General features: G+C 43.8%; 9 protein-coding genes across 9 annotated transcripts; 7 read left to right on the top strand and 2 right to left on the bottom strand.

Annotated features, from left to right (window-relative positions):
• Positions 1 to 2,906: 2,906 nt before the first annotated feature.
• Positions 2,907 to 4,910, top strand: GL218_02146 (Metacaspase-1; the record flags this gene model as incomplete). The annotated part of the gene is made up of 1 exon (XM_033578641.1): positions 2,907 to 4,910. One exon carries the CDS (start codon positions 2,907 to 2,909, stop codon positions 4,908 to 4,910), a length of 2,004 nt encoding a protein of 667 aa, XP_033439192.1.
• Positions 4,911 to 6,507: 1,597 nt separating this feature from the next.
• GL218_02145 (uncharacterized protein) lies at positions 6,508 to 7,662 on the top strand (the record flags this gene model as incomplete). Its single annotated transcript, XM_033578640.1, has 4 exons — positions 6,508 to 6,553; positions 6,712 to 6,972; positions 7,040 to 7,547; positions 7,608 to 7,662. 4 exons carry the CDS (start codon positions 6,508 to 6,510, stop codon positions 7,660 to 7,662), a joined length of 870 nt encoding a protein of 289 aa, XP_033439193.1.
• A 1,635-nt stretch (positions 7,663 to 9,297) lies between these two features.
• On the top strand, positions 9,298 to 10,578 carry GL218_02144 (uncharacterized protein; the record flags this gene model as incomplete). The annotated part of the gene is made up of 1 exon (XM_033578639.1): positions 9,298 to 10,578. The coding sequence occupies one exon, from the start codon at positions 9,298 to 9,300 to the stop codon at positions 10,576 to 10,578; it is 1,281 nt and encodes a 426-aa protein (XP_033439194.1).
• A 226-nt stretch (positions 10,579 to 10,804) lies between these two features.
• Positions 10,805 to 12,190, top strand: GL218_02143 (uncharacterized protein; the record flags this gene model as incomplete). Its single annotated transcript, XM_033578638.1, has 1 exon — positions 10,805 to 12,190. One exon carries the CDS (start codon positions 10,805 to 10,807, stop codon positions 12,188 to 12,190), a length of 1,386 nt encoding a protein of 461 aa, XP_033439187.1.
• A 1,087-nt stretch (positions 12,191 to 13,277) lies between these two features.
• GL218_02142 (putative lipase class 2 protein) lies at positions 13,278 to 14,222 on the bottom strand (the record flags this gene model as incomplete). The annotated part of the gene is made up of 1 exon (XM_033578637.1): positions 13,278 to 14,222. The coding sequence occupies one exon, from the start codon at positions 14,220 to 14,222 to the stop codon at positions 13,278 to 13,280; it is 945 nt and encodes a 314-aa protein (XP_033439188.1).
• A 3,532-nt stretch (positions 14,223 to 17,754) lies between these two features.
• Positions 17,755 to 18,920, top strand: GL218_02141 (Gibberellin 2-beta-dioxygenase 8; the record flags this gene model as incomplete). Its single annotated transcript, XM_033578636.1, has 2 exons — positions 17,755 to 18,050; positions 18,113 to 18,920. 2 exons carry the CDS (start codon positions 17,755 to 17,757, stop codon positions 18,918 to 18,920), a joined length of 1,104 nt encoding a protein of 367 aa, XP_033439189.1.
• A 1,108-nt stretch (positions 18,921 to 20,028) lies between these two features.
• On the top strand, positions 20,029 to 21,129 carry GL218_02140 (uncharacterized protein; the record flags this gene model as incomplete). The annotated part of the gene is made up of 1 exon (XM_033578635.1): positions 20,029 to 21,129. The coding sequence occupies one exon, from the start codon at positions 20,029 to 20,031 to the stop codon at positions 21,127 to 21,129; it is 1,101 nt and encodes a 366-aa protein (XP_033439190.1).
• Positions 21,130 to 21,272: 143 nt separating this feature from the next.
• On the bottom strand, positions 21,273 to 23,088 carry GL218_02139 (Tryptophan-tRNA ligase, cytoplasmic; the record flags this gene model as incomplete). The annotated part of the gene is made up of 7 exons (XM_033578634.1): positions 21,273 to 21,575; positions 21,627 to 21,680; positions 21,730 to 22,159; positions 22,240 to 22,459; positions 22,519 to 22,568; positions 22,640 to 22,725; positions 22,783 to 23,088. 7 exons carry the CDS (start codon positions 23,086 to 23,088, stop codon positions 21,273 to 21,275), a joined length of 1,449 nt encoding a protein of 482 aa, XP_033438053.1.
• Positions 23,089 to 23,639: 551 nt separating this feature from the next.
• On the top strand, positions 23,640 to 24,110 carry GL218_02138 (Small nuclear ribonucleoprotein Sm D3; the record flags this gene model as incomplete). Its single annotated transcript, XM_033578633.1, has 3 exons — positions 23,640 to 23,748; positions 23,818 to 23,947; positions 24,002 to 24,110. 3 exons carry the CDS (start codon positions 23,640 to 23,642, stop codon positions 24,108 to 24,110), a joined length of 348 nt encoding a protein of 115 aa, XP_033438052.1.
• Positions 24,111 to 24,872: the final 762 nt, after the last annotated feature.

The following is a 24,872-nucleotide window of genomic DNA, read 5'->3' as shown; positions in this document are numbered from 1 at the left end:
AGATTTTGTATGATGCTCCTAGTATCTGGAATACGTATACTTGTAAGACTTATAGAGATTATCAATAGATAAGGGGGTGAAGATGCCGTTAATTCATTGAGGCGCTAGTTTAAGTGAAGAAACTTCATATTCAGACCAAAACGAGAGTATTGAAGAAATTTTAGAAGTCAGTGTACAAGCCTAGTAATGTTTCGTACAATTCTGTCTGGAAATAGTGAAGTAAACATCTGAGGACTAAGTAACCATAAAGTTCAAATGAAAATTAAAAAGCGCCTTACTACCTCCACCAAGTGATATCCGACTTGAAATATATAATACATCCCTTATACCATTAGTTGTTATTCAATCATTATTTCGAAAACAACCTAACTTTATTTTTATATTCTCTTTTAAGTAGTATAATGAAGCCTACAGAGGAGGTTAAATAATTGTATTAGCTATTGGTTTTGTTTAGATTCAGTTGATGTCTCTTCAAAACGTGTAAGAAACAAGATCCGAGTGTAATTTGTTTTAAAAAGGAAATTGAAAACAAGGACATATTAATATTTCGAAAGTGCTCAAAAGGGACAAATGAGGTGATTAGTATAAGACTAATGTAAAGATGGTCTTGAAGTAAAACCCCCAAAATCACACCTTAAAAAACTAGGAGGATAAGGATGCTTAAAGTACAATCTGGTATCACCTGTATTTTGACATAACTCTTGGACAATTGGGATGTGTCTAGATCGAGGAATAGGAGGTTTCTTTCAGGAGCCTTTTCATTCACTATAGAGATATTAGAAGTTATGTGATTAATAGGCTACACAAGACAACATAAATCGGATTCAGAGAACAAGACTATTCAAACTATTCGGACCATCCTAACACAGCTTCGTCATGCCCCTTTGTGATGTTCACAAACACATACTTATTGCTTTAAGTACTTTCTTCGTGATTGCTGATACGACCAAATCATCTACATAAAAGCCTACGATGTATTTGACGAGGACTTCACATAATCAAATTCAAGAGTAATATTTTCTGCGTCATGAAAGTCCCAAGGACTATTCACTATAACCCGACTCTTTGAAACACGATTTCCAGCTGTTGGCTTTACCAAATATATGAACTATTACTATAAATACAACCTTATTCCTAGTGACCTCGCCCTTTAAATCTAAAATAGTAGGTTACCTATAATTCCATTACTTCGATAAATACCAATTAAGGAGTAAGCTTTTTCCTATCTAGATTGTAAGTTCTCTCCTATATCTTAAGTTTATTAGAAACCTACTAATAATATTCGAAGTCAGTCCTAATAGTACTTGAGCCCTCATAATACTTATTTTACCCATCAGGATGGCGGATGCAGCTGATGAGCAAGAAAGTAAGTCATGATAATCTCTCAGACCTCGTTAGAAGACTAATTGACATTTGCCTACTAGGAGCTGTCATCCAAGCAGCCTTCTGTAATACTCATTCACGTGAAGTCTTAAACTATTACCGCCAACGTCTAGGTCTAGGTCCTTCCAATAACTTGATAAGCAGCGAGGTGTCCGGAGTTCCAGAAACGCATCACAATCAAATGGCCAATATTTTCTATCATGAAAGCCAGTATACGGATGAGTCTGTCTTGCCACCCCACAGCAATATACAGAACAAGTCAAGCCATGATTCACACTCAGGGGGTACAAGTGCTTCAGTAGACCAAAATCAATCTTCCCCGGCGCCGGGTTATCTTGGAAACCGCTCCCTACCTCTCAACACGAGCGCAGATGTCCCTGAAGACGAAAACTGCAGGCTATGGATCACGGGGCTACCACCAAATTGCACTATCTCAGATGTACTTGGAGCAATCCGAGGCATCGGACGCGTCTACTCATTGCATATTAATCCACCTGTGTACGATAACAGAACAAGAAAGTACTTTTCCACATCAGCAGCGTCGTTGACATTCTTTACCGCAAACGCCTGTAACAGATTCCTACTCCTACAGTCTCAGCACCCCTTCAATGTCAAAGGTTGGTGCGCCAGGGTTGGTCGGCATCGAGTCCGCGCCAAGCCCTTTCTCGTCTATCATCTCTCTCGAGTTCTTATCATCAAGGGAAATCCTGAAATTGTAACGCCAGAGAATCTAACTCGGATCTTTATAGAGCAGTGGGATATTCGTTTCGATACCGATTTTATAGAGTATCGACCAGGCGAACAGTCCAATGAGATCATATGGGGGTTTGGAAGCTTTCGGGGACAAGCTCATACAGTGTACATTAATATCACAGACCAGCTATCAGGGGTTGTAACTGTCAGTTACGGTCAAGATCCGTGCGCGTAATGTACTTCCTATGATATAGCCTCTCCATAGCCCCAGGGGGTGGGGTGTAAATAGAGCCAGTTAGGAAAGTATTAGTCTCTTCTCAACCTATGGCTAGGATTTACGCCTTGGGCAGCTATGAATGCCTAATACATTATTAATATAATAGGTTAAATACCTAGGCACCTAAGCAGTCTTGAATAAGTTGTATGAATAAGCTTATCCGCGCAACCGAGCCTGGGCTAAACGGTAGGCTATCTGGATGGCTGATTTTAATAGGTATCGAATACTATGAATTCTATAGGTTAGGTATGTTAGGATACGCGAGATCAGCATATCGCCCATCGTCTACGTACGGCTGCGTCTCATATATGCACAAGCGTTAAATTGCCCCAATGTAACACACAGAACCTACTACACTACCTTAGGTCCAGGCACCTAATGTGGCAATACTCTCTTGTTGTGACAGATATCTGTTTCCAGCTTGTAAATATACTGTATTGGAAAATGCGAAATGAACATATATAACAGTGCCCTGAGTGATGTATCTACACGTCTATTCCTATTTTAATACTCATTTCAACTTAAGTAATCTAATATTTACAATCCTTCCATCATGGCTGACATTACCTCTCCTCCTCCAAAGCACTGGGCTGTTCTAATCGGAATAGACTTCTACAAGAGTGGTGATCATCTTAACGGATGTGTCAATGACGTGACGGCAATAAAGCATCACCTGGAATCAGGGCCTAATCCAACAGATATCTCAGTTCTTACTGCAACGACACCTTCCACTTCGACCCCTCTCGGCCCATTAGAGCATCCAGACTGTTTACCAACAAAAGAGAATGTGGTTAAGAAGCTAAAGGGAGTTCTGGATTATGCGACACCGGGTGACTTTGTATACATTCACTACTCAGGACACGGTACCAAAATTGAAACCCAGCTTGACCTCCGAATTGAAAAACATCTTGCTCTCGTCCTCTTTGATGACAACAATCATGGTATATACTATTTGCGGGGCACAGCGCTAGCCAATATTCTCGACAAATTCGTAAAGAAGGGGCTCTTAGTTACACTCGGTCTTGACTGCTGCTTCTCAGGCAGTGTACTACGAACCGACGACATTCGTGGTACAGCTATTCGGTCTATTGATTATGACCCATCTACCGAGGACCCGGTCTCAGGAGAACATTATGCGAACCTCATGGATATATGCAACTCCGATACCGCCTTTCGCGACTCAACTTTGCTTTCAGATCGATGGATTAAGAACCCAGAGGGTTATACAATCCTCTCCGCATGTGGTCCACAGGAACTCGCACATGAACTGAAAATGATTGATACTGGGCGACGGAGAGGAGCTCTCAGTTATTTTCTAATAGAAGCGTTATGCGCTTTACGAACGCATAGGATAGAAATAACTAGCGAATCTCTATATGAGCAGTTACGTGTGAACTTTCGCGCGTCTTGGCCGCAGCAAACCCCGATGCGCTACGGAAACAGGAAGCTATCCTTTTTCGGGAGACCCATCACTGAACCGAATGTGCCTACTATTCATGCCTATTTTAGAAAGGGTATCCTGTACCTAGATGCAGGAGAGGCGCATGGCGTCCATGCTGGGTATCAATATGCTCTGTATCCACTTGATTCAATAGAGGATGTTACTAGTCAGCCCGAAGAGACATCAATTATAGCTCAAGTCAGAACGGTCAATGCGCTGGTATCGACTTTAGAGCCATCTACGACTTTACAGAAGGTCCAGACAGGTTGGAAAGCAAAGCTAATTACGTCTGTCTTGCATCGAGCAACCCCTATACGGCTTTTATCAAGTGTCTACAGTCAGATCCAACGCAATAAGGCTTTGGAACACCAATACATGCATATTTGCGCTTCGGATGATGATACCGAGGCGTGCATGTTTAATGTTTTGCTTAACGATCGGAAGGAATTTGAGATCCTGAATGGATCGCTCCAAAAGATTCACAATCTACCAACAATTCCTCTAAGTACACAAGGATCTGAGCATAAACTCATGAATATTCTGGAGCATATTGCACAGTTCAAATATGCTGAAGCAATTGGAAATAAAATGCCTAACTCTTCTTTCGAACACTCGTTTTCACTTCGTTCATATGTTGGCACAAACGAGAAAAGTAGGTCAAGCGTCCTTCAGGTTCAGCATGGCGGCAACTGGCATCTCGTGATTGAAAATCGCAGCCAGGCACCCTTGTACTTGGCAATTTTCGACTTCACCCCATCCTGGAAGATCGAGAACATATTATCGGCTGCGGGTGACGGTGGATTCTTGGTGATAGATGGTGGAAAGACAAAGGACTTGCCAATTGACATGGAAATTCCCGGATTCCTCCTCAGTCAAGGTAGAAAGAGCTGCGAGGAGGTGCTGAAAGTCTTCCTTACAACTAAACCAACAAATTTTCCATCCATGATCTTATCTGAAATTCCTCTTGATTCTGCGTTTTACCGTGGACAAGTTTACGAGTCTCATGACACGTTATCGGCGTTTATTGAAAGACTAACAACCACCTTTCGGGGCCAAGATCCTGGACAAGAGGCATGGACAACTCAGAACTTTATTATAACCACTACTAAAGAATGACTATGTGACAGAATGGGATACAACGTTCGTGGGATGAATAAGTAAGGGTTTACCAGCGGGTAGGAAATGTACTCAACAAGCGCTTAGTTCCTTGAAGTGGTCCTAGATTTCTTAGCTGTTTTATGAATACCTCCTAGTAATGTTACATCTACGTTTTCTGGTACTAACAGGCAGACATGCAAGATGAACCGGGCTGTTTTGATCTCTATAGTTCTTTTTAATCAAAAATCATTACTTCTTCTTATACTTTTATAAGTACCTAAGGTGCCTAGGTTAGGTAAATATAGGGGCCTATCTACTATATAAGAGGCGCATAGCACCCTGGCAAGAGGATGGAAGACCAGACGTTACTAGATCAATACAATGCACCAGGTAATCTCCCTATACTAGACACCCACTCTGTGCATAACATCAATCAATAGATATCAATCCTGACAAAAGGTTAGTGGGGACTGCATAAGGGTTGGCAATCACCCAGTAACAGGAGTATGAACGTGTAGGAGAAAACTATTTGTTACGCAAAGAGTTATTGGCCTAAGACTGGTCGATCAATAGCCATAAGCTCCGTGTCCTATCTATAGCGACAGTTCTAGGATAAACATTATAAAAATACCACATTCTTTGAAAATAGTTTCCACCCATAAAACCATGCAATTGTATGCATCATCTTCGGAGTTTCCATAGCTCCAAGACTTACTCAAAAGGGTCATGCAACTTTAGGTATGCTTCTTCGAAAAGTTCTCCATTGTTAACTTCTCGTCTGGTAGAATCTTGGAGCTTGTACCGTCCTCCCTGTTGATGCGATACAGTGAATGGCCCCTTCCATTCCTTAGTTACGGGATCCCGAACGTAAACCTCATCGTTTGGTCTGAATTTGGGATTCTAATGTTAATTAGTATTGATAACAGAGAGTAGTTTTGTATCTTAACATTCTTACGTTATCATATTTGTCGACAAGTGGGCGGCCACCATCGTCAGGAAACGTGAAGGAGGGTGTCTGATTGTCTCTATGTGAATATTTAGCGTGAAATTCAATATACCTGTTAGGGACGGAATTCTTACTGTTCAGCCGAATCCATGTTTCCTACGTAAGTTATTTTGATGATACACACTTGGCAACGCTCAGTTGAATGCTATCGAGAGCTAGATGCTGTATAGTAGTATGATAAAATATTTGAAAAGGAACCTAATTATATAGATGTTCAATTGATACTTAAGGTTAGCACCTACCTACCGATATTACGAACCCGTGTGAAGACGAGGCTCAATCTGAGACAGTAAGCATAGAATAGTAGGAAATATGAGGAAGAGCCTAGAACGTGTTAGGCAGAAATGGATGTAATGCTATTGATCAGAGCATAAGGCTCAGCCCATATATGCTGGACATATGGGGGTGTGACCATAGAACACGTACATGTATTTTAGGCAGACTGTCAATATATATAGCAGCCGTATAGTAGACATTTGCTCACTTAAGCTACCTGTGACGACCCCTTGTATTAAGATTTAAGTCTTAGTACAATGACTACCGTGTTTCAAACAGATTCAAATTTTGTAAATCTGAATCTTTGGTATTCTTCAACATTCATTCTACAACATGACACAACAATCGATAGTGGACCTGGAGCGTGGTCAACGAATCAGTTCGTTTTCGGCTTTGGGCAAGTACTCTACTTGGTTATTGTCATGGAGCCGATCATCAACTGGGAGTGCTCCGCCCCAAGACATCCAGGTTGTTAGGAAACAGAGTGCGAATAGCCACATTCTAATTTTTACAAATTGTGATGCTAACTTGGCATAGTTGAGGACTTTCCACTAGGATATCCTCGTTTCTCAGCCCTTGTTGCCTCTCATAACTCGTTCCACCTCTGTCGCCGATTTTCTGGCTTACGCGCGCGATTACTTCTGCTCAAACAGGATAAACTGTCGCTCTTGGAAAAGCAACTAGAGAAGATTGACAGGGATGAAGGGCCTAGCCTATCGCTGGGAAGTTGTCGTAGGGACACTAACAGCGAAAGGCATGAGGTTCTTGCAAAGATACAAGATGCCTTAGCCGACTATGGTAACGTCAGATTCCACTCTAATTACATGGTAGGTTCATTATTGGTGAAAGCTAATAGGGGGTGCAGATGAGTATCTAGAGAGACACCAACGTGCTCTATACTTTGAATCTGCCCCACAACGTGCTATATCGAACTTAAGAAACTGGATCAGCGGGACTGGCTGTGTTGCACGTAATGAAACAGCCTACCTGGAACACGATGAAGACCTCGTCAGCCTTGCCACGTCAGAGGATTTTCTAGTGACATGGCTAGAGGCACAGACAGGGAATATTCGCGTTTGCTTGAATAAGCTCCTTATCAACAGTGGGCTTAAAAGCCCTCCAGACGCTCAGTCAGGCGTTTCTCGAGACCCAAAAGTGCACATTTTCTCACCATCGTCACTGAGGCTGATGGTGAGAATATTTGTAGTACCTTTCATAACCATCCTCCTTCTCACACCAGTCATTACTTTTAGTTTTGTTAACAGCTTGTCGGCTAGGCTAATTATCGTCGTTGCCGCTACAATGATATTTGTGGTTGCTTTATCCAGCCTCACCAGAACGAGGATAGTCGAGCTAATTGTAGCTGGCGCGACGTGCGTTTCCCTCGAAAATTGAAAATTGGCGCAGCAGCTAATATACTACTAAAATTACAGGTATACTACAGTTCTTGTAGTCTTCATTTCGGGTACAGGTGGACCTGTTCATTAATGGCCAATCCAAGCCTCATTTGTTGTCAACAATAAATTAAGGGGTGTAAGGCCATCGATGCTTACTTATCTAGGTAGAGCCAACCCTTTTTATGTAAATGGCTTCGCAATTGGTAGAATCAGGATTTACATTGTGCTGAAGGCCAGTTGTCATTCTTCAATACTACGCAACAAATGCAAGGGAATGGTAATGGAGGGGGTTGCATCGCCTTTCGCCACGACGTTGACATCCAGTTATCTTTTAGAATAACAACAACTAATATTAGGTGCCTTAAGTACCTAAAGTACGTATATATTACAAGGCAATTATATACGCCTTGCTCACTATTAACCCTTGCGCCTTGTGTATTGCCCGAATAGAGACTTGAAAAAGGTCATGCTTAGAGAGAAACTTGCCTAATTCTATAGGCTCTATTAAGTGTTCACTGTTGATAGGTGATTACCGCATCTTAGTTTTGTATTTACATACAAGTCTTAAGAGTATCCCCTCAATAAGAAATAGTAATGGATCCAAGGTAATATGATGATTTCACATTATGCCTCTCCATCTGGTCGGAATAAGCCCAAACCGCGACGTGCTTCTGTGGCAAGAAACTCCGAGTGATGGTACACATTACTGGTAAATCTTCAATATTGTTTGAAGTAAACATATCATTATGTTGAAGCAAGCGTCTCAGCCTCAGAGGCAGTTTTATATGCCCCAGCCCGATGAGTGTTAGGTGCTGAGCTGGTTTGTTCTTGCTGACAGCTAGAGAAGATATGCTTAGCCACAATGATAATTATCGCCACTAATATATCCATTTATGTAAATAAAATACTTGACTATGTGCGTAGGTGTATTTAAGGAGCAGTGTAATAGCTTGAGAGTTCTGATATAATTGAGTTATATTTTCAGATATATCCATAACCCTCACTCCCAAATATTCTAGCATCACAGACAGAAACTTTCAACATGGCTGATATGGGTGTATTTAACATAGATCCAGATCTAAAGTCGTTTCTTTCTAACTTGAACGAAAATAACCTCCTTTCCTTCGCCAAAGTCCGTGAAGACTCTACGAACGACAAGCAAGTTGAATATATATATATTGTTGTCTTTTAATCTTCCAAACATCTCACTCCGAAGAACAGCTTGAGCAAGCTATTCAGAGAGCCAATGGTTGGCTCGCGGTTACACCTGCGGACCACTCAGATCATAGTCGACGATCTAGTATTCTAGACACGTTATCCAGGCAGATGCACCAGTATAAGTCCCAACAGAATATCCAAAAAGCTGCCAAAACTATACCACAGCTATATCCGTACGTAACTACCATACCCGCCTTATCAACCAAAATCAAAATGTGTGTGAGACCAATACAGTATATTGATACTACATCTATGATATTGGTTATACGATAACTTTCCCTTTCACTAATATTGTCAAAGTGGTGTTCTAGGCTTTCATCCCCGGGATATTGGCGTACAGATGCAGCCTATGGTTATGCAAGCGCTCATCATGGCACAATCTCTAACTAATCGAGCGGTACGTCTCGCCCAAAACTATACAGAGACCGGCCGTTTGGCAGACCTAGATGAAGCTATTGCAGTCATGGATCGAGTAGTAAATATCGATGATGGTCTTGTCATACCACCTATGTTAGGCAATTTTGCATCAATGCTCCTTCAACGATTCCTAGGTAGAGGATTAATCGGGGACCTAAACCGTGCTATTAGCAACCAATCGAAAGCACTAGATGCCGCGTCTCCAGAAGATCCGGAATACTTCAAGTTCTTGCTCGGACTTAATTCAATGCTTTTGCTAAAATGCAAAGAGAAATCATCGACAGAAGAGGACCTAAACCGAGCGATTGAGCTTTCATTTAAAGCAATGGCAGCGTCACCTCATGATCCTATAGATCGCAGCCTTTGTTTGAACAATCTTGGGTCATCGTTAAGCGACCGGTTTGAAAAAAGGGGATCACTCAAGGACTTAGATGATGCGATCAAATTCACGACCGAGGCGGTTGGGCTTATACCACTAGACAGACCTGATTATGCTCTTTACTCGAGCAACCTCGCACGCCTGCTTGGTCTACGGTTCGATAGGACAGGAGTTATGGAGGACAACTATCGCGCAATCAAGGCCGCAGTTAATTCGGTACAAACTACGCCTCAGATGCACGTTGATCGTCCCAGGCGTTTAAGAGTCCTCAGACAACAGCTTAACGCACAGTTCATACGAACCAGTTCAGTTGACGTACTGAATCGTATGATTGGAATTGCAACTGAAGTACTTGACCTCACACCTAGTAACCATCCGGATCGCGCCACTCGATTAAGTGATCTTGGAACCGACCTTCGTTCGCGGTTTAAGCAAACGGGGTTGATGGAAGACTTGAACCGTGCGATCGAAATTTCAGCCGAATCACTCAACGCCACACCACCAGGTCACCCTGATCGATATAAATACTTGAGCGATATGTCATCCCAACTTCATGCGCGGTTCGACCGTCTGGGTTCGATAGGAGATTTGGATCGCGCTATTGAAATTGAAACTGAGGCAGTAGACACCATGCCTCGAGACGATCGAAACCGGTTTGTTGATTTACATAACCTCGGGTCTCTACTTAGCACTCGCTATGATTACACAGGTGCACTAGAAGATCTGGATCGAGCAATCGAATTAGCAAGCCATGCATGGCGGGCAACGCCGGAAAACGTACCAAATTACTACAGAATGTCGAACGACCTTGGAATTTATCTTTCTAGACGGTTCGAGCGGACAGGGTCAATGGAAGATATAGACGATGCAGTTAACGCGCTAATGGCCACAACAAATTCTATGCCTCAAGATCACTACGAATACGCCTCGGTACTAATTTTGCAACTATACTTTCAACCCGGTTCGAGTCGAAAGGTTCGATGGAGGATTTAGATCGTGCGATCGAGTTCGCGACTAGAGCAGTAAACGCGGTGTCTCGAGACCATCCGTCCTACGCTCAATGTTTGGATAGCCTCGCGAATCGTCTATGCCGGCGGTTTAAACTCAAAGAGATGAAATTAGACCCGGCGTGTGCGATAAATCTCCCTCCGGGTTTGACTGCCATGGCCCTTTGCTTAGAAGGGAAGTCAAACAACCCAAATCGACGTTTGCGTGGGAGATGGTTTCGAACCTGGAACGAACATCTAACTTTGAACACATATCCAGCTCCGAAACATTCAAAGACTTAGATCGTGCCATTGATCTATCAGATACTGCAGTCAGGCTCATCCCTCAAGATCACCCAGACCGCGGTTTATATTTGCAAAATTATGCAACGAGACTTAGCTATCGATATGAATGGACCGAATCGCCTGACGATTTAGATCGTAAATTAGAAACGTTAGTTGAAGGTTGGCGTTGCGATTCTTCTCCTCCATCTGTTCGGATAAACTTGGCTCGTGGGGCTGCCCAAATTCTCGCGTTACGAGGAGATTGGAAAGAATCTAGCCAGTTACTCAAGGGGGCAATTTCACTACTCCCTACCATAAGCCCACGATACTTGAGTCCTGCCGATATGCAGAGCTTACTTGCCGACCTTTCTGGCTTGGCATCAACTGCTGCTGCGGTTGCCCTTAACGCCGGAGAAGAACCTCGAGAAGCTTTGCGTCTTCTTGAACTTGGCCGTGGTGTTATTTCCGGATTATTAATGGACATGAGAGGAGATATCTCCGATCTGAAGCTGAAGTATCCTAAATTGGCGGATAAGTTCACGTTACTTCGAGATGAGCTTGACTCGCCTGTCAAAAATACCGCCCCTTTCTCGCCAATGAATGATGATGTGTCATCCTGGGAATCAAAAGTAAAGCGGCGTCGCGAAGCAACGCGAGAATTCGACGAGATTGTCGAAGAAATTCGTTCCCAGCCTGAGTTTCGTAACTTTATTCAGTTACCAGATACAGAGGATCTCATGACCGCAGCGGGCTCCGGTCCTATTATCGTTGTTAACATGAGTTTCTATCGATCTGATGCATTCCTCATAAAGACTGACCGTATTGAGACAATAAAGTTACCACATCTTGCAGAACCTGAGGTTAGAAGGAAGGTCGAGAATCTAAGTCCCACCTCCGATTTAGCTTCTTTATTGGAATGGCTCTGGCAGAGTGTCTGCTGTCCATGTCTAGATGCGTTGGGTTTCAAAGGGCCCATCATTGATAACGAATGGCCTCATATTTGGTGGGTTCCAACTGGGCTCCTCAGCCAGCTACCACTACATGCGGCCGGCATCTACACAGGCACCTCCACCGACACAGTTCTTGACAGAGTAATATCTTCGTACGCATCGTCAATCAAAGCATTGGTACATAATCGGCAACAAACTCCTCAGCATGCAACCGAAGAGTCTCAAGTTGACTCTGCTATTTTAGTTGCAATGCAAAACACTCCGGGCCTTTCCGGGCATAGAAATCTCCCGTTCGCTGCCAAGGAAGTGGAGATACTAGGGGGCTCTGTCCATCGCTTCAGCTTAATGCAATCCTGCCACAGCGATCTAAAGAAGGCGTTCTAAAGCACTTGCAAAAGTGTAAGCTGTTCATTTTGCTGGTCATGGGAGCACGGATCTAAAGGACCCGTCGAATAGTTATTTACTTCTTGAAGATTGGGAGAGCAACCCTCTAACTGTAGGCAATCTCCGCGATAGTCGTTTGCAAGAAAATCCCCCTTTTCTTGCCTATCTCTCAGCTTGCTCCACTGGGTCTAATAAAGTGGCCAACTTATCTGACGAGGGTATTCATCTTGTTAGCGCTTTCCAGTTAGCTGGCTTTCGGCACGTTGTCGGGACACTCTGGGAGGTATCAGATAAACACTGCGTTGACGTAGCAAGTGTACTGTATGAAACGCTACGAGATGAAGGTATGACGGATATCGCAGTGAGCCGAGGGCTTCACTTTGCGATCAGAGCGCTTAGAGATGAAGGGATGAGGAAAGGTAAAGAGACGAGAGATGCCAAAGTACTTAACTTGGGGGCATCGGCGGCACGGGGTGCGATGGATTATTTCTGGGTTCCATACGTGCATTTTGGGGCTTAATGAGATATTTGATCAGATTGTGGCCTAGGTATTGGGTTGTGGTTTTCATTAGGGATGGATTTTCATACGGATAGGTACACGATTAATCGTTAGATATATTCACGGTTTTATTTTAAGAACAGTTAGTAGAGAGGCATTTCGAATATCTTTACCCTCGGCTTTCAGGGAACTTTAAGAGTTATTAAGATATCCCAGGCTACGTACCACAATGTATACCAAGAAGGCAGAAATAACTTTGATATTCTACAAGGAATTCTAAACCTAAGGTACCCAACCTGCCTAGACAATAGAGATACGGTGAGAAAGTGAATGCCAGTAAATACACACATCGACCAGTCCTAAGTAAAGGTACCCATTTACCTGCTAGAAGTTTACAAAATAGAGGTAGCTTAGTATAGAATACTTAAAATAAGGTACCTACCTAAGTAACCAAGGCATATTATACTGAAGCTTTTGATACCTGAAAATTGCTAACAAGTAACTCGTAAAATACCTTATACCATTATTCTTTCGAATGTGTTGCTCAGCTTTTTATATTAATATATACGATTATAAGATGTCTATGCATTAGATAACCAGTCCCTGTTCGCATTCGAATACTGCATCGTTGTTTTCTTCCAACGCATTCACAATTAATCTCCAAACACTCTTATCCCACATGAGTCCTGCATGTCCAACTTTGTCGTCGGGACAAGTATCTTGAACGATAACGTTAGTTGCCCCTTCCTCGTCGACCCTGCTGACATCCGGCGATACTAGTGTATCTGAGTTGGACATGATAACTGTTACTTTGTTCCCGGCCTGCACGATCTTGCCGGCGTTCTTGAAATCGTTGTATATTCCACCGTCAGTTGCCATGTCCTCGCAAGCTGGGCATCCGAGCACGTCTACAACCTTCTTAGCGAGAGTGCGAGTGATATTCCCACCGATGTACCACAGATCGGTAAAGCCGAAGTACTTTGCACCATGAATAGCTGGTCCCAATGCAACCACATGCTCCACAATATCCGAGATACCATCCTGTGTCATTGGTACGTAGATGGCTTGAACACCACCCTCAGAGTGACCAACAATATCGACTTTTTCCGCGCCGGTTTTATCCTTAACTTCTTTCACAAAGCTAGCGATCTCCTTCGCTGATTCCGACATTGATTTAAGTCCACCAATCCAAGGTACTAGACTCCAAGCACCGTAAGTCTGCGAGAATGTGCAGTAACCGCGCCTATTAAGCTCCCATTGAAGCATGTTGAGATCGACTTGGCGGTTTGCTGAAAGCCCGTGGAGCATGATGACGGGATTCCGGTCGCTCTTGCAGTCGAAGTTGTTTTCGGGTGCGCCATATAATTCGCTAAATCTTAGGATATCCGGCGTATCTGTATCAAAGCCAAGACCGCGCCGGCCGAGATCCCGAACATCATCATTACTAATACGGGATGCGCTCGGGAGAGCGTTCGTACCCAGCGATAAAAGAAACTGGGCTAATAAAAAGCCACTTAATTTTATAGATGGCATGGTGGATATTCAGATGTGTACAGAGTTATTCGCACACTATGGATAGTTAAGTCTACTTCAACATTCAAACAGCAATACGTTCTTATATACCTTAGGTAAGTACAATATCGTTCAAACTGCCAATGAATGGCTTTCATCCTTATTTTCTCCTTGAAATCAAACCAAAATAACAAACCGACAGTTTAGGAAATTCAACTTCCTCTCGCCTTACCGAATGTGTAAAGAGTGTCGGGATCACCCTTACCTTTTTCGCCATGCCGCAATCCTTTGCTAGGGGCCACACTTTACATATAGCAACTGCGCCACCCTATTGAGGATTTGTCTTGAACTACTTCGTAAATATATACCTAGGTAGTAGGCTCGGTATTCTCCGCAAGCCACCGTCGCCTGAAACGGATAGACCGATGGTCGTATGTGTTTCGGACGGCAATGTATGCGATTGGTTATCTCCCGAGATGTCATATTCCATTGCAACGTTAGCCGCAACTTTCCTCTAAGAAACTAGTGTATGTCTCGTTTCCTCTTATTAACCTAGAATCGGATGGCCCAACTATAAAATCTGGTTGTTGGGTCTCATTTATAGTATCATGCATCCCTTGCCTTAATCTGTTAAAGTTTGCCTCATATGGTCAGTTATTAAGGAGCTGTTGAATGATGATAGGTAAAAAGATGTTGTATTCGTAGAGATTCTAATGACTCCACTCTCCCCTCCAAAATCCCTTATCAAGTACCTAACAATGTTTACATAAGTGTCAGATTAGTCATTATCATCATGTGACCTAAGCCCCCTATTTTTCTTGTAATTGTACATAGCGCGTTCCCCCCTTTTCTGCCCCTTTTTCTATTTTATCGTCTTGGACTAAAGATCAAATCAACATAATAATTATCTCAAGATCGTAAATCCATAATCTCCTCTCCCCTTTTAAGGATTCGAGGTAGACAAGGTCTTATTTACCTATGCTTGAATTTCTAATATTATACATAGGCTTAACGGCCCTTCTGGGAGTCAATCTTGGGTCTATTAGCTACATGGGAGCTTTATCCTCCTAACTTCTTTTAACCACTCGTCTCATTAATATAACTGTTCCAACTATCTGAACTACTAATGTGCGACAAACATCTCTAATTAACTAATCTTTATTGACATTCTCACAGTGTAGCATAGCTCTTACCGCCGGCTCTTCTCTTGCCTGGACTATAGCAGTTTTCCCATGCCGTGGACCAATTTCGAGAATAAGATAGGTAGCCTTCAGGTATGAAATGTTGGTCATTTTGGGCGGGAAGAGGATGCCCTAGACACCACCACCACCACCAAGCGCCGGGTCCCCAGCAATTCCAGATCGTCAGCTTAATATAGTAAGGCGCTGCTACATACGATATTAAGATTGTCCTGTTACGTTGCTTTAACAATACACCACCCGAAAAATTAGCTTGTGGATAAGGAACCTCAGAATCCATGACGCGAGTCGGTTGGATAGCCAAAAAGCCTAGCCTTGGAAGGGTTAGATATCGCAACACGAGTGTCCTACTTGTGAGAATGTTTTTATGCATATTCGATATATAGTAGAAGGCGCTGGATATCCAACGGCAATGCGAAGAGGATCATCCATCAAGGCTACGAGAAACTTGGTCGTAGCCCGCTTGAGATAGTGTCCTGGCACTCCCCAGAGAAGGAGGTCTATGGCAGTAGCTGCCAAGCTGTGGTTTTCCGGTATGTGTCTCATTGCTTGATTTTCGTATAGCTGTTGCCAAGCAGACAGTGAGTGAAAGAAGTTTAGCCCAGAATGGGGAGAAGTGCTATCAGTGTTATTCAAATCAATGGAAACTTCGTCGAATATAGAGACCGCCTTACTCGCTTTCTCTTTCTGGGCCATATCGACAAATCAGCGTCTACCAAGTATTAAATATTATCGAGGCATTCTTTACCAAGCTCTCTATCGGCATTTTCCTTTTGCATCTTAAAAACTCGAGAAATATTCGGTTGGCGATTTGGATATTCTTAACGCTACTTGCATTATCCACATTGGTGGCTGTCTTCACCGTTCTTCTCCAATGCATACCTCTCGATTTACTCTGGACCCCGACTATTAAAGGGCGTTGCATCTCGCAAAACATGCCGCTGAGAGCCTCTTATGTGCAATGTGGCTTCACAATCTTGACGGATCTGTTTTTGACTGCTGCCCACACACAAGACTTCTCAACTGTGACGATTGCTAGTCAAGGGTACCCTTTACACGATCTCAGTGACAAGGACAAGGCCCGTATCATGTTACAACAAAGCTATATAGTTGAGTAAGTCTAGGACTACATCGCTGGAAATGGTCATCGACAGAATTCATTTTTGGGACATTACGTGGCTGGAAGTCTAGACACTGTACCTAGTTTGTATTTTAGAGATAATACATACCTAAACTACTACATGCTCCTAAAAACCTAACTTTTTAATATACGGTGATACTTACAATCTATCCGGATTATAGATGAGACATCCAGAACAAAGAACATATTCAGTATGTATAAGTAGACATAGATTCTCGTAGTTAGGTTAGAGTTTCCATGTTATTTAGGTCCACCTCATGGCATAATCTGCGGTGACTTATAATCTTTAATTTCAGTCTTATCAAGCCGCCGACGAAGCTATTCCCACCGATCCAAGCAACTTTTTCTTTTTTTCATTTTTTTTTTTTCACGGAACAAATAGCACCCTCGATCCGACAATATAGAGAGCTCGGCCTACGGTGTTTGTGATTGTTGCAGAGTCCGAATTCCAACAAAGGAACTTCCTATTCTGATCATTTCCCCGGGTTCCATGTGCCCAGTACCCCAGACGAAGCTTTATTATACTACATCTCGGGTGGCACAGTCCGCTGTGGGACCACATGCCATGCTTGCTACATGCAGCTAACTACAGCAATAATTCCACTTTGTGCTGGGTTAGTACGACTAGAGGGATTCTCTTAGCGCAGGTACATACCTATATGTTTGAACGCGGTTCCATTTATGTTGGAACGGCGTTGCGTTTATGTTAGAATGTTAGTTGCATTCACGTTAATTCATAGGTAGTTATATTATTGAACAAAGGGATCCTAATAGTAGATAGTAGAAGGGGCACAGCCTACCCCAGTAGAAGGATTTACGCTAATGTCGGCAAGCCACCTAGTAAAGCGAGTCTATTTCGACCTACATAGCTAGGTGTAACATGCGAGTGGCTTTTGATAGGATTATAAAAGCCAACGACAAACTATCAGGTTACGCAAGCTTGAAAGTTAGGAGTCTTATGACTATGTCATGAAGAGTAACAAGGAGACCAAGCTCTCCCTTTGCCCCTTACCGCATGTAGTGTAAGCTAGGCTTTGAAATAGTATCAAAATCCGCAGTTTAATATAATTTTCTCGTATCTATACATTCATCCTCCCTTACGACATCTCTAACTCATTATTGATAAAACAAAGCAAGATCGACGTTATAACAATTCTACAGCCTTTTAATATTTCAGCAATTATCTCTAACACCAATTATCATTATCCACAATATGCCGACACAAGCCTACTTTGACCAGTATCCATCATTTCCTAATGATGTACAGACTGCCTCGCTTCAGCGCGTCAGCTTCGCAAAACTGCTGAAAAATAACGCTGCCGAGGCCAACACTCTTTTCGAGGCTTGTCGAGCATGGGGATTCTTCGTTCTTGACTTCACAGGATGCGAAGAGGGTGAATCCTTCATACAGTCTGCTGCGAACATGTTTGAGCTTGATAAGGAAGTCAACTCGATCGATGTCGAGGAACTCATGAAATATGCTTACAAACCTCCATACTCCCTATTCGGGTAAGTTTATCTTATTAGGTTGCCTTATGTCATGTAGAGTGGTGCTAATATGGGCAATACAGATACAAAGAAGCTGGAAACCTCAAGATCGAGGACGGTCGACCAGACCGCGTGGAGTTCTACAATGTCGGAAGAGACGACATAATGGGAGTTTCTGCCCCACTGTCCAATCCACCTTGTATCGAAAAGAGTAGACCGGCTATCAAGAGCCACATGGAGCAGGCCCATTCGATCGTGCGCTTGATTTGTGCTACGCTTGACTCTCAGCTTCATCTCCCACCCGGCACACTCGCATCTTTGCAGCCATTAGATAAACCATCGGGGACTGCCCTGCGCTTGCTGAGATACTTACCTCAACCTACTACAGACCGTCGTACGTCTCTTCTCGGACACACGGACATCGGCTCACTCACCATCCTATTCAACATCACCGGTGGGCTGCAACTGCTATCCCCTGGCACTGATCCGACCGACGAGGCTAACTGGCGTTACGTGAAGCCTGTTCCTGGTTGTGCCATTGTCAATCTTGGCGATGCCATGGTTGAATGGAGCGCGGGCATCCTCCGAAGCAATATGCATCGCGTTACCTTCGCGCCCGGCGCCCAAGGCCAGGTACCCCGCTACAGCCACGCCTACCTAGTCAGGCCCCAGGCCGAAGCTCCCATGAAGAGACTCGCGGGAGGCGACAGTCTTATCCCCGAACTAGAACAAGGTGAAGAGGACAACACGATGAATGCGAAGGAATGGGAGGCGCATAAAGCCGTGGCTATCAGACAGGGCAAGGATAACGCGAGGAGCAGAGGTGGGAGGGAGATTAAGCTGAAGGGAGAGAAGATTGCTGCTCCTGTAGTAAGTGAGGTTGGAGCTTGAGTGAGCAAACTCAGATGTCGCTTGTTCGAAAGGTGGTGTGGTATTATCTATGGATTTATTGCTTTCATTCCTGTCTGTTTTATTACGAAAGGGGGGTTAAAAGACACTCTTTCATATGAAACTGGTAGATATTGCCCTGTCGCCATACGCAAAATCCAGGACTAGGTTGGGGCAATAGTGTCTTGGTTTTTACCTGCCTCGACTTTACACCAGTGCCACGGCTATTCTATCATTACGGAGAATATCTCCTAAGAACATGGTTCGTTGTCAAATTAAAATATTTCCTCAAGTCTAGATTCACGTAATATTACTTAAGGACCAACTATGGGATCATCTTTTGGAAATAAGCGTTTGTTACACGTTAAAATACCTACCTAGGTATCTACCTTAACCCTCATTCTTAACACTCCGCCTTCTCTAGAACTTTAAATTTTATTTGGAATAGAGATATAAATTTCTCACAATGACATATTAAGAAACTATTCAATCATATTGTAAAACTAAAAGATGAAATTGAGGCATTTTAGTTTAACGAGGGCAGAATATGTGCATGTCGTTGAGGCGTCATATCTTTGGAAATGGGTAATAAATAGGGGTAGTTATAATTTACATCGTATTACTAGAACGAAAGCCAACCTCGACTTTTATCTAAAGCTTCAATATTAAATTCTTATATTATATTCTATTAATCTTGTTCATAGGTCGCTACTTAGGTATTACGTAAAATCGCGATACTTCCCAAGTTGTCTAGAGAACGTGAGTATCTACCTCAGCAAAAGTTCATTTATATTAACAAACACAATGGCATATTAATCCTTTCTATATGGCCCGGTAATAACAACCAAACACATAAAAATGCGAATCCTCGGTATTTACTCCAAAACACCGACTATAGGCCAGCATCATGCGATTCCCCTCATACCTCCGCGCCGCTGCGCGCAAGTTCACCAATGAGCAAATCCCGGGTGCCGAGTTCAGAGCCCGAAGCATTCGGTTATTAGAAGCACTTATACCGTCAAGATGAGGAGAAAGCGATCTGCCGTATAAAGAAATTTCAACACCGATGTTTGACAGCTCTCCTTCAGAAACCAGATGCTCATCAGTAGCAATGGGCAACGATATCAGTCTAACACGGATTGCAGCATGTCACGTCTCGCCAGTCTTCCTGTCCGCCAAGGATACGACCCTTAAGGCGATATCGCTGATCCAAGAAGCCGCGGGGAATAAGGCAAATCTCGTGGTATTCCCCGAGTCGTATATCCCGGCGTTTCCCATCTGGAGCGCGCTGCGTGCCCCGACCGAGAACCACGACTTCTTCAAGCGCATGGCGACAGAGTCCATCTACGCCGACGGCGAGGAAGTAAACGCAATCCGCGCAGCAGCCAAGCAGTTCGGCGTGCTCGTCAGTCTCGGCTTCTCCGAAAAAGTCCGGTATAGCAGCGCGACTCTATTTAACTCAAACGTGCTTATCGGATCTAATGGCGAGATCCTAGTTCACCATCGGAAACTCATGCCTACGTTTTACGAAAAGCTTACCTGGGCCCCGGGCGACGGACACGGTCTCCAAGTTGCCGAGACGCAATTTGGCAAGGTTGGAGCACTGATCTGCGGGGAAAATACCAATCCCCTGGCCTTATACACGATGACGGCACAGGGTGAGCAGATCCATATCAGTACCTGGCCTGCGGTGTGGCCTACGCGGTTACCGCACGGTGTTGCACCAGACGTCCACGACGCAGAGAGAAATAAAAGCGACGCGAAAACCTCCCGTTCAAGCGTCGCTCGCGGAGCAGACTACGACAACGTCAGTGCAAATAGAACACGTGCCGCAGCGCACTGTTTCGAAGCGAAATGTTTCGGTGTGCTGTGCGCTGGTGTTCTTGGCGAAGATGCCATCGCACTATCTTCATTCGGTTCTAGCGAGCCGGAGGTAGTGGCGCAGGGACTGGAGCGTTTACCAAGAGGAGCCACGATGTTCCTAGATACGACGGGGACCCTACTTCCCGGCTTCACATTGAATCCCAAGACTTCAGAAAGGGTGGAAAGGGATTTCCTCCAGAAGGAAGAAGGAATCCTATATGCTGATGTTGACTTGGAGGACTGTATAGAGGGGAAGCAGTATCACGATCTTGCGGGTGGGTATCAAAGGTTAGATGTCTTTGAGCTTAAAGTTGATCGCAAGCGAAGACAGCCGGTTACGTTCAAATGAGTATTACAACTATATGGAGATAACCGGAATGTAAACTAACAGCTTCATCCATATATTCTCAGTTAATAGAACGAGCCAAAAAAAAAAAAAAGAGCGGGAGATCTGCTATGCACTTTTTAAACGTTGATTCATGTTGACTAGAGTCACGAGGAGGCCTTTACAGCCTCCTTTTCTGCGGCCTTGGCGGCCTTCTTCGCAGCTATCTGTTTCTCCTTTTCTAACTTCTTCAGTTGGTTTTTCGTGAGCTTACCCTCTCCATCCTGACCTTCGGGTTTTGCCTCTGCCGCTTCTACAACTGGGACAGTTCTCTGCGCTCTGGGATTACCTCCCCACTTCAATGGCCGCACAGACATGAATAACTTGACAGTCTCTTCCGTCGCCTTCGCTCTCCTTTCTTGAAATGCGGCGACGTAATCCTGGAGATACTTGATGCATATTGCTTTGAGCTGGAGTAAAAGTCAGCAACTTAATACTTATATGGAAGCAAGTATACATACTTCTCCGGTAAGTAGCTTGCCTTCCCTATAATCCTGTCTGATCTTTGCCAGTTCCTGTATTTATTAGTATCAGGAGTAAATAAGGGCGAAGGTGATAACATACTTCATCATCATCCATGAAAAACTGCAGATACTGGTATGAAACATCTATATCAGGATTTCCACCCTTCTCCCTTTGCTCTTCCGCGCTAACTTGGCCACCGGAGAAAGCATATTTGTTGATCTTATCCTTGATTTGTTTAGGAGTATCCTTCATGAAGATGGCGGAAGAATCAATGCTGGCAGACATTTTCGAGCCCGGACCCTGTAGGGCGTCGAGGAAACGGGAATGAATTAAAGAAGGCTTGGCGTACTTTAGCCTAGCAGCGCAGTCTCTAGTCAACCGGAAATAGGGGTCTTGGTCGATAGCGCAGGGAATGAGACATGGGATACTCGCAACCTTCTTTTCATCATCGCCGAATATGTGTGGGAAAGTAGTCGCGAATGCAGTAGCACCCTGTATACTGGTGAAGTGAATCTTCCCAATATTTGAGCTATGTTAATATTAGTTGATGATTGTCACGTGCGCATAAATGGAATATCTCCATGAGATAGCGGAATAATAGAAACTTGCCTTTCGTCGAAACCAAACGTGGCCTTTGCTTGGTTATAGGTAACTAGTTTGGCGAATCGAGTGACATTTCTATAAAAAGCTCCTCCCATGAATTCGTAGTCGGAGAAAATAAAGGTCTTGTTAGGGTCAAAGCCTATGGCGATGATATCCTGACAATTGGTTCGCGAGTAACCAATAACTTCCTCAACTGTTCTCTTTTCTGAGAAGAGGAACTTTTCGTCTATTTAAACCTCGTTAATTAGCCATCGCAGTCCGTTAAGACGGTATAAAAATACGAACCATCCGTAAGCATGATAACTAGGGGCACATCAAATACATCCTGTAACCACCTAGAATAACTTCGTTAGTACACTTCTCTTATACGTTATATAATTAAATTAAGTTAAAGATATATACTAACTTGCAAAAGTCGAAGATCTGTGTATGTCCGATGTGCATACTGTCGCTACTAGGACCACGACCAGTGTATAAGAAGAAAGGTTCACCCTAAAGATCATTACTTAGATATAGCCAATAAGTAATTGTCTGTCTTTCAAGCTATACCTTCTCGTAACGATCTAGTATTATACTGAGGTCGCGTTCGCTAAAGACGATTTGGCGTCGCAAAAAGCGATGAGGCTTATGCCCGGTAACTCTTTCGAATCTTTCCAGTATCTCCTTGTCGATCAACTTGGTGCCGAACTCCTCCACTAACTTCTTATAGTCGATAGCCTTGACTTTTCCATCCTCACCAACCTCACCAGCCACATTCCACGGGTCGACTGTCTGTTTTGACGGATGAGAAGCCGGAACATTAGGATCCACAACAGAAGGGACCTCTTTGGCCGGTGCCTCAAGCTCTGAAGCCATATTTTAGTGTTCGAGTCAATTCGGCAATTGTGAGTATCAGTAAAAAATCCAAGCCAGCTTATAGCCCTTCAATTAGAAAATATGACAGGAGTAATCAGCTTCTCAAGAGGTAGGAGGACAGCTAGAGGATTACGGCGTCGTAACAGCCAAGTGAGTCAAATGGAGGGGCAATCTCCGAGGTAGGTAGCTTTTTTTGGAGGGGCAGGTACCTAAGTACCGATGCATGCAGGGTTCCAACTTCCAATCCACCATGCCAAGAGAACCTTAGAAAAGGTGAGTAAAAATGGATTCGGTGAGCTGCACAGGGTGGGTCTAAGTTAAGCCACAGAACGGAGCGGAAAATCCAATCTCCCACCTCAAGCTCCAAGCCTCAAGCCTCCAGCCTCTAGCCTTAGCAATTCGATTGCTTTAGTTTCCAATTGTTCATGCATCAATACACACACAATACCTTCAAAGCGTTGCGAACCGTAGATACATAACAAATCTCGACCGCGCGCTATCGTCGTCTCCAATTACAAAGGTTCTTCAAAATCCCCTTTAATTCAAGCAAGATGACGTCGACAATCGGTATCCCCATCAAGCTTCTTAACGAAGCGCAAGGTCATATCGTGACCTTGGAGATTACCTCTGGCCAGACGTATCGCGGCAAGCTACTTGAAGGTAAACTCGCGCTTTATTTATTAATACATCTTTCGCGGAATTCCTTGAAGCTAACTTCTCTACGCGTAGCCGAGGATAACATGAACGTACAGCTCAAGGACATCACAGTCACAGCGCGCGACGGACGAGTAAGCCACTTGGATCAGGTGTATATCCGCGGCAGCCACGTGCGATTCTTTATCGTGCCCGATATGTTAAAGTATGCATCCCGAATTTTAGGAAGAAGCAATCTGGATACTAACATTTCCCGTAGGAATGCCCCTATGTTCCGAAGTCGCAACGCGAGAGGTCGTGGTGTCGGTCTAGCCAGAGGACGAGCGACAGTTAGCAGGGCGAGAGCAAGCGGACGCGGAGGACGATGAACATGTGCAGATTAGGAAGCTGGCCATTTCGATTACCACCGGCGTTTTTAAGGAGAACAGATGGGAAAAGTCTAAGACACCAATATGCCAGCCAGTTATCGAATGCTACTGGATTACGGTGGATGGTGTTGTTTACTACAGCCCTGGCAAAGAAATAGCTAGGGAATACAGGGCTAAATTTAGGGGCTTGTCCTCTTCCATTCTTAAGTAGGCAACCTGACGCTTGCTCGTTTTCAACTCCCTGCTGAACACTACATAGCCGGTGTCACCGTCTGAAGATATACCATTGCGATAGATTGAGGTGACAGATATGGGCGAGAAACGAAGATAATTACCGTCAACACTTGGCGTATGTAAATTTTCAGAGATAATGAATTCACAGGTGGCACTACTTGATTGCTGAGACATGCTTGAATATTGATCTAGGATATAGACTTATGATAGTTTTAAAAGCTTGACTTTGAGTTCTCGGGGCTGATATACATATGTGGTCAAGGGTTTTCTATGAGGTACAATACGAGGCACTGAGAACACGTATATAAGCCAGGCTCTTCCTTCTCTCGTATAAGCCCAATTAGTCAGTCAAGTCAGATATACAGCACATATACCGGTTCTTTAAACATTCTAGACATGGCGGTTGAAATAAAAAGGATTTCCAGCAATTCCTTAATCAGAAACTAGCCGTTACCCTAGCAAAGAGCTACTCTAAATAAAAGAATCCTAGAATGGAAACACTCATTACGAACGAAATCTACAGCACTC

This window comes from Daldinia childiae (assembly GCF_008694065.1).
Source record: "Daldinia childiae strain JS-1345 chromosome Unknown Scaffold2, whole genome shotgun sequence".
NCBI classification, from domain to species: Eukaryota; Fungi; Ascomycota; class Sordariomycetes; order Xylariales; family Hypoxylaceae; genus Daldinia; species Daldinia childiae.
Note: the sequence above shows the minus strand (reverse complement) of the source record. Positions and strands in the feature narration are given on the sequence as shown.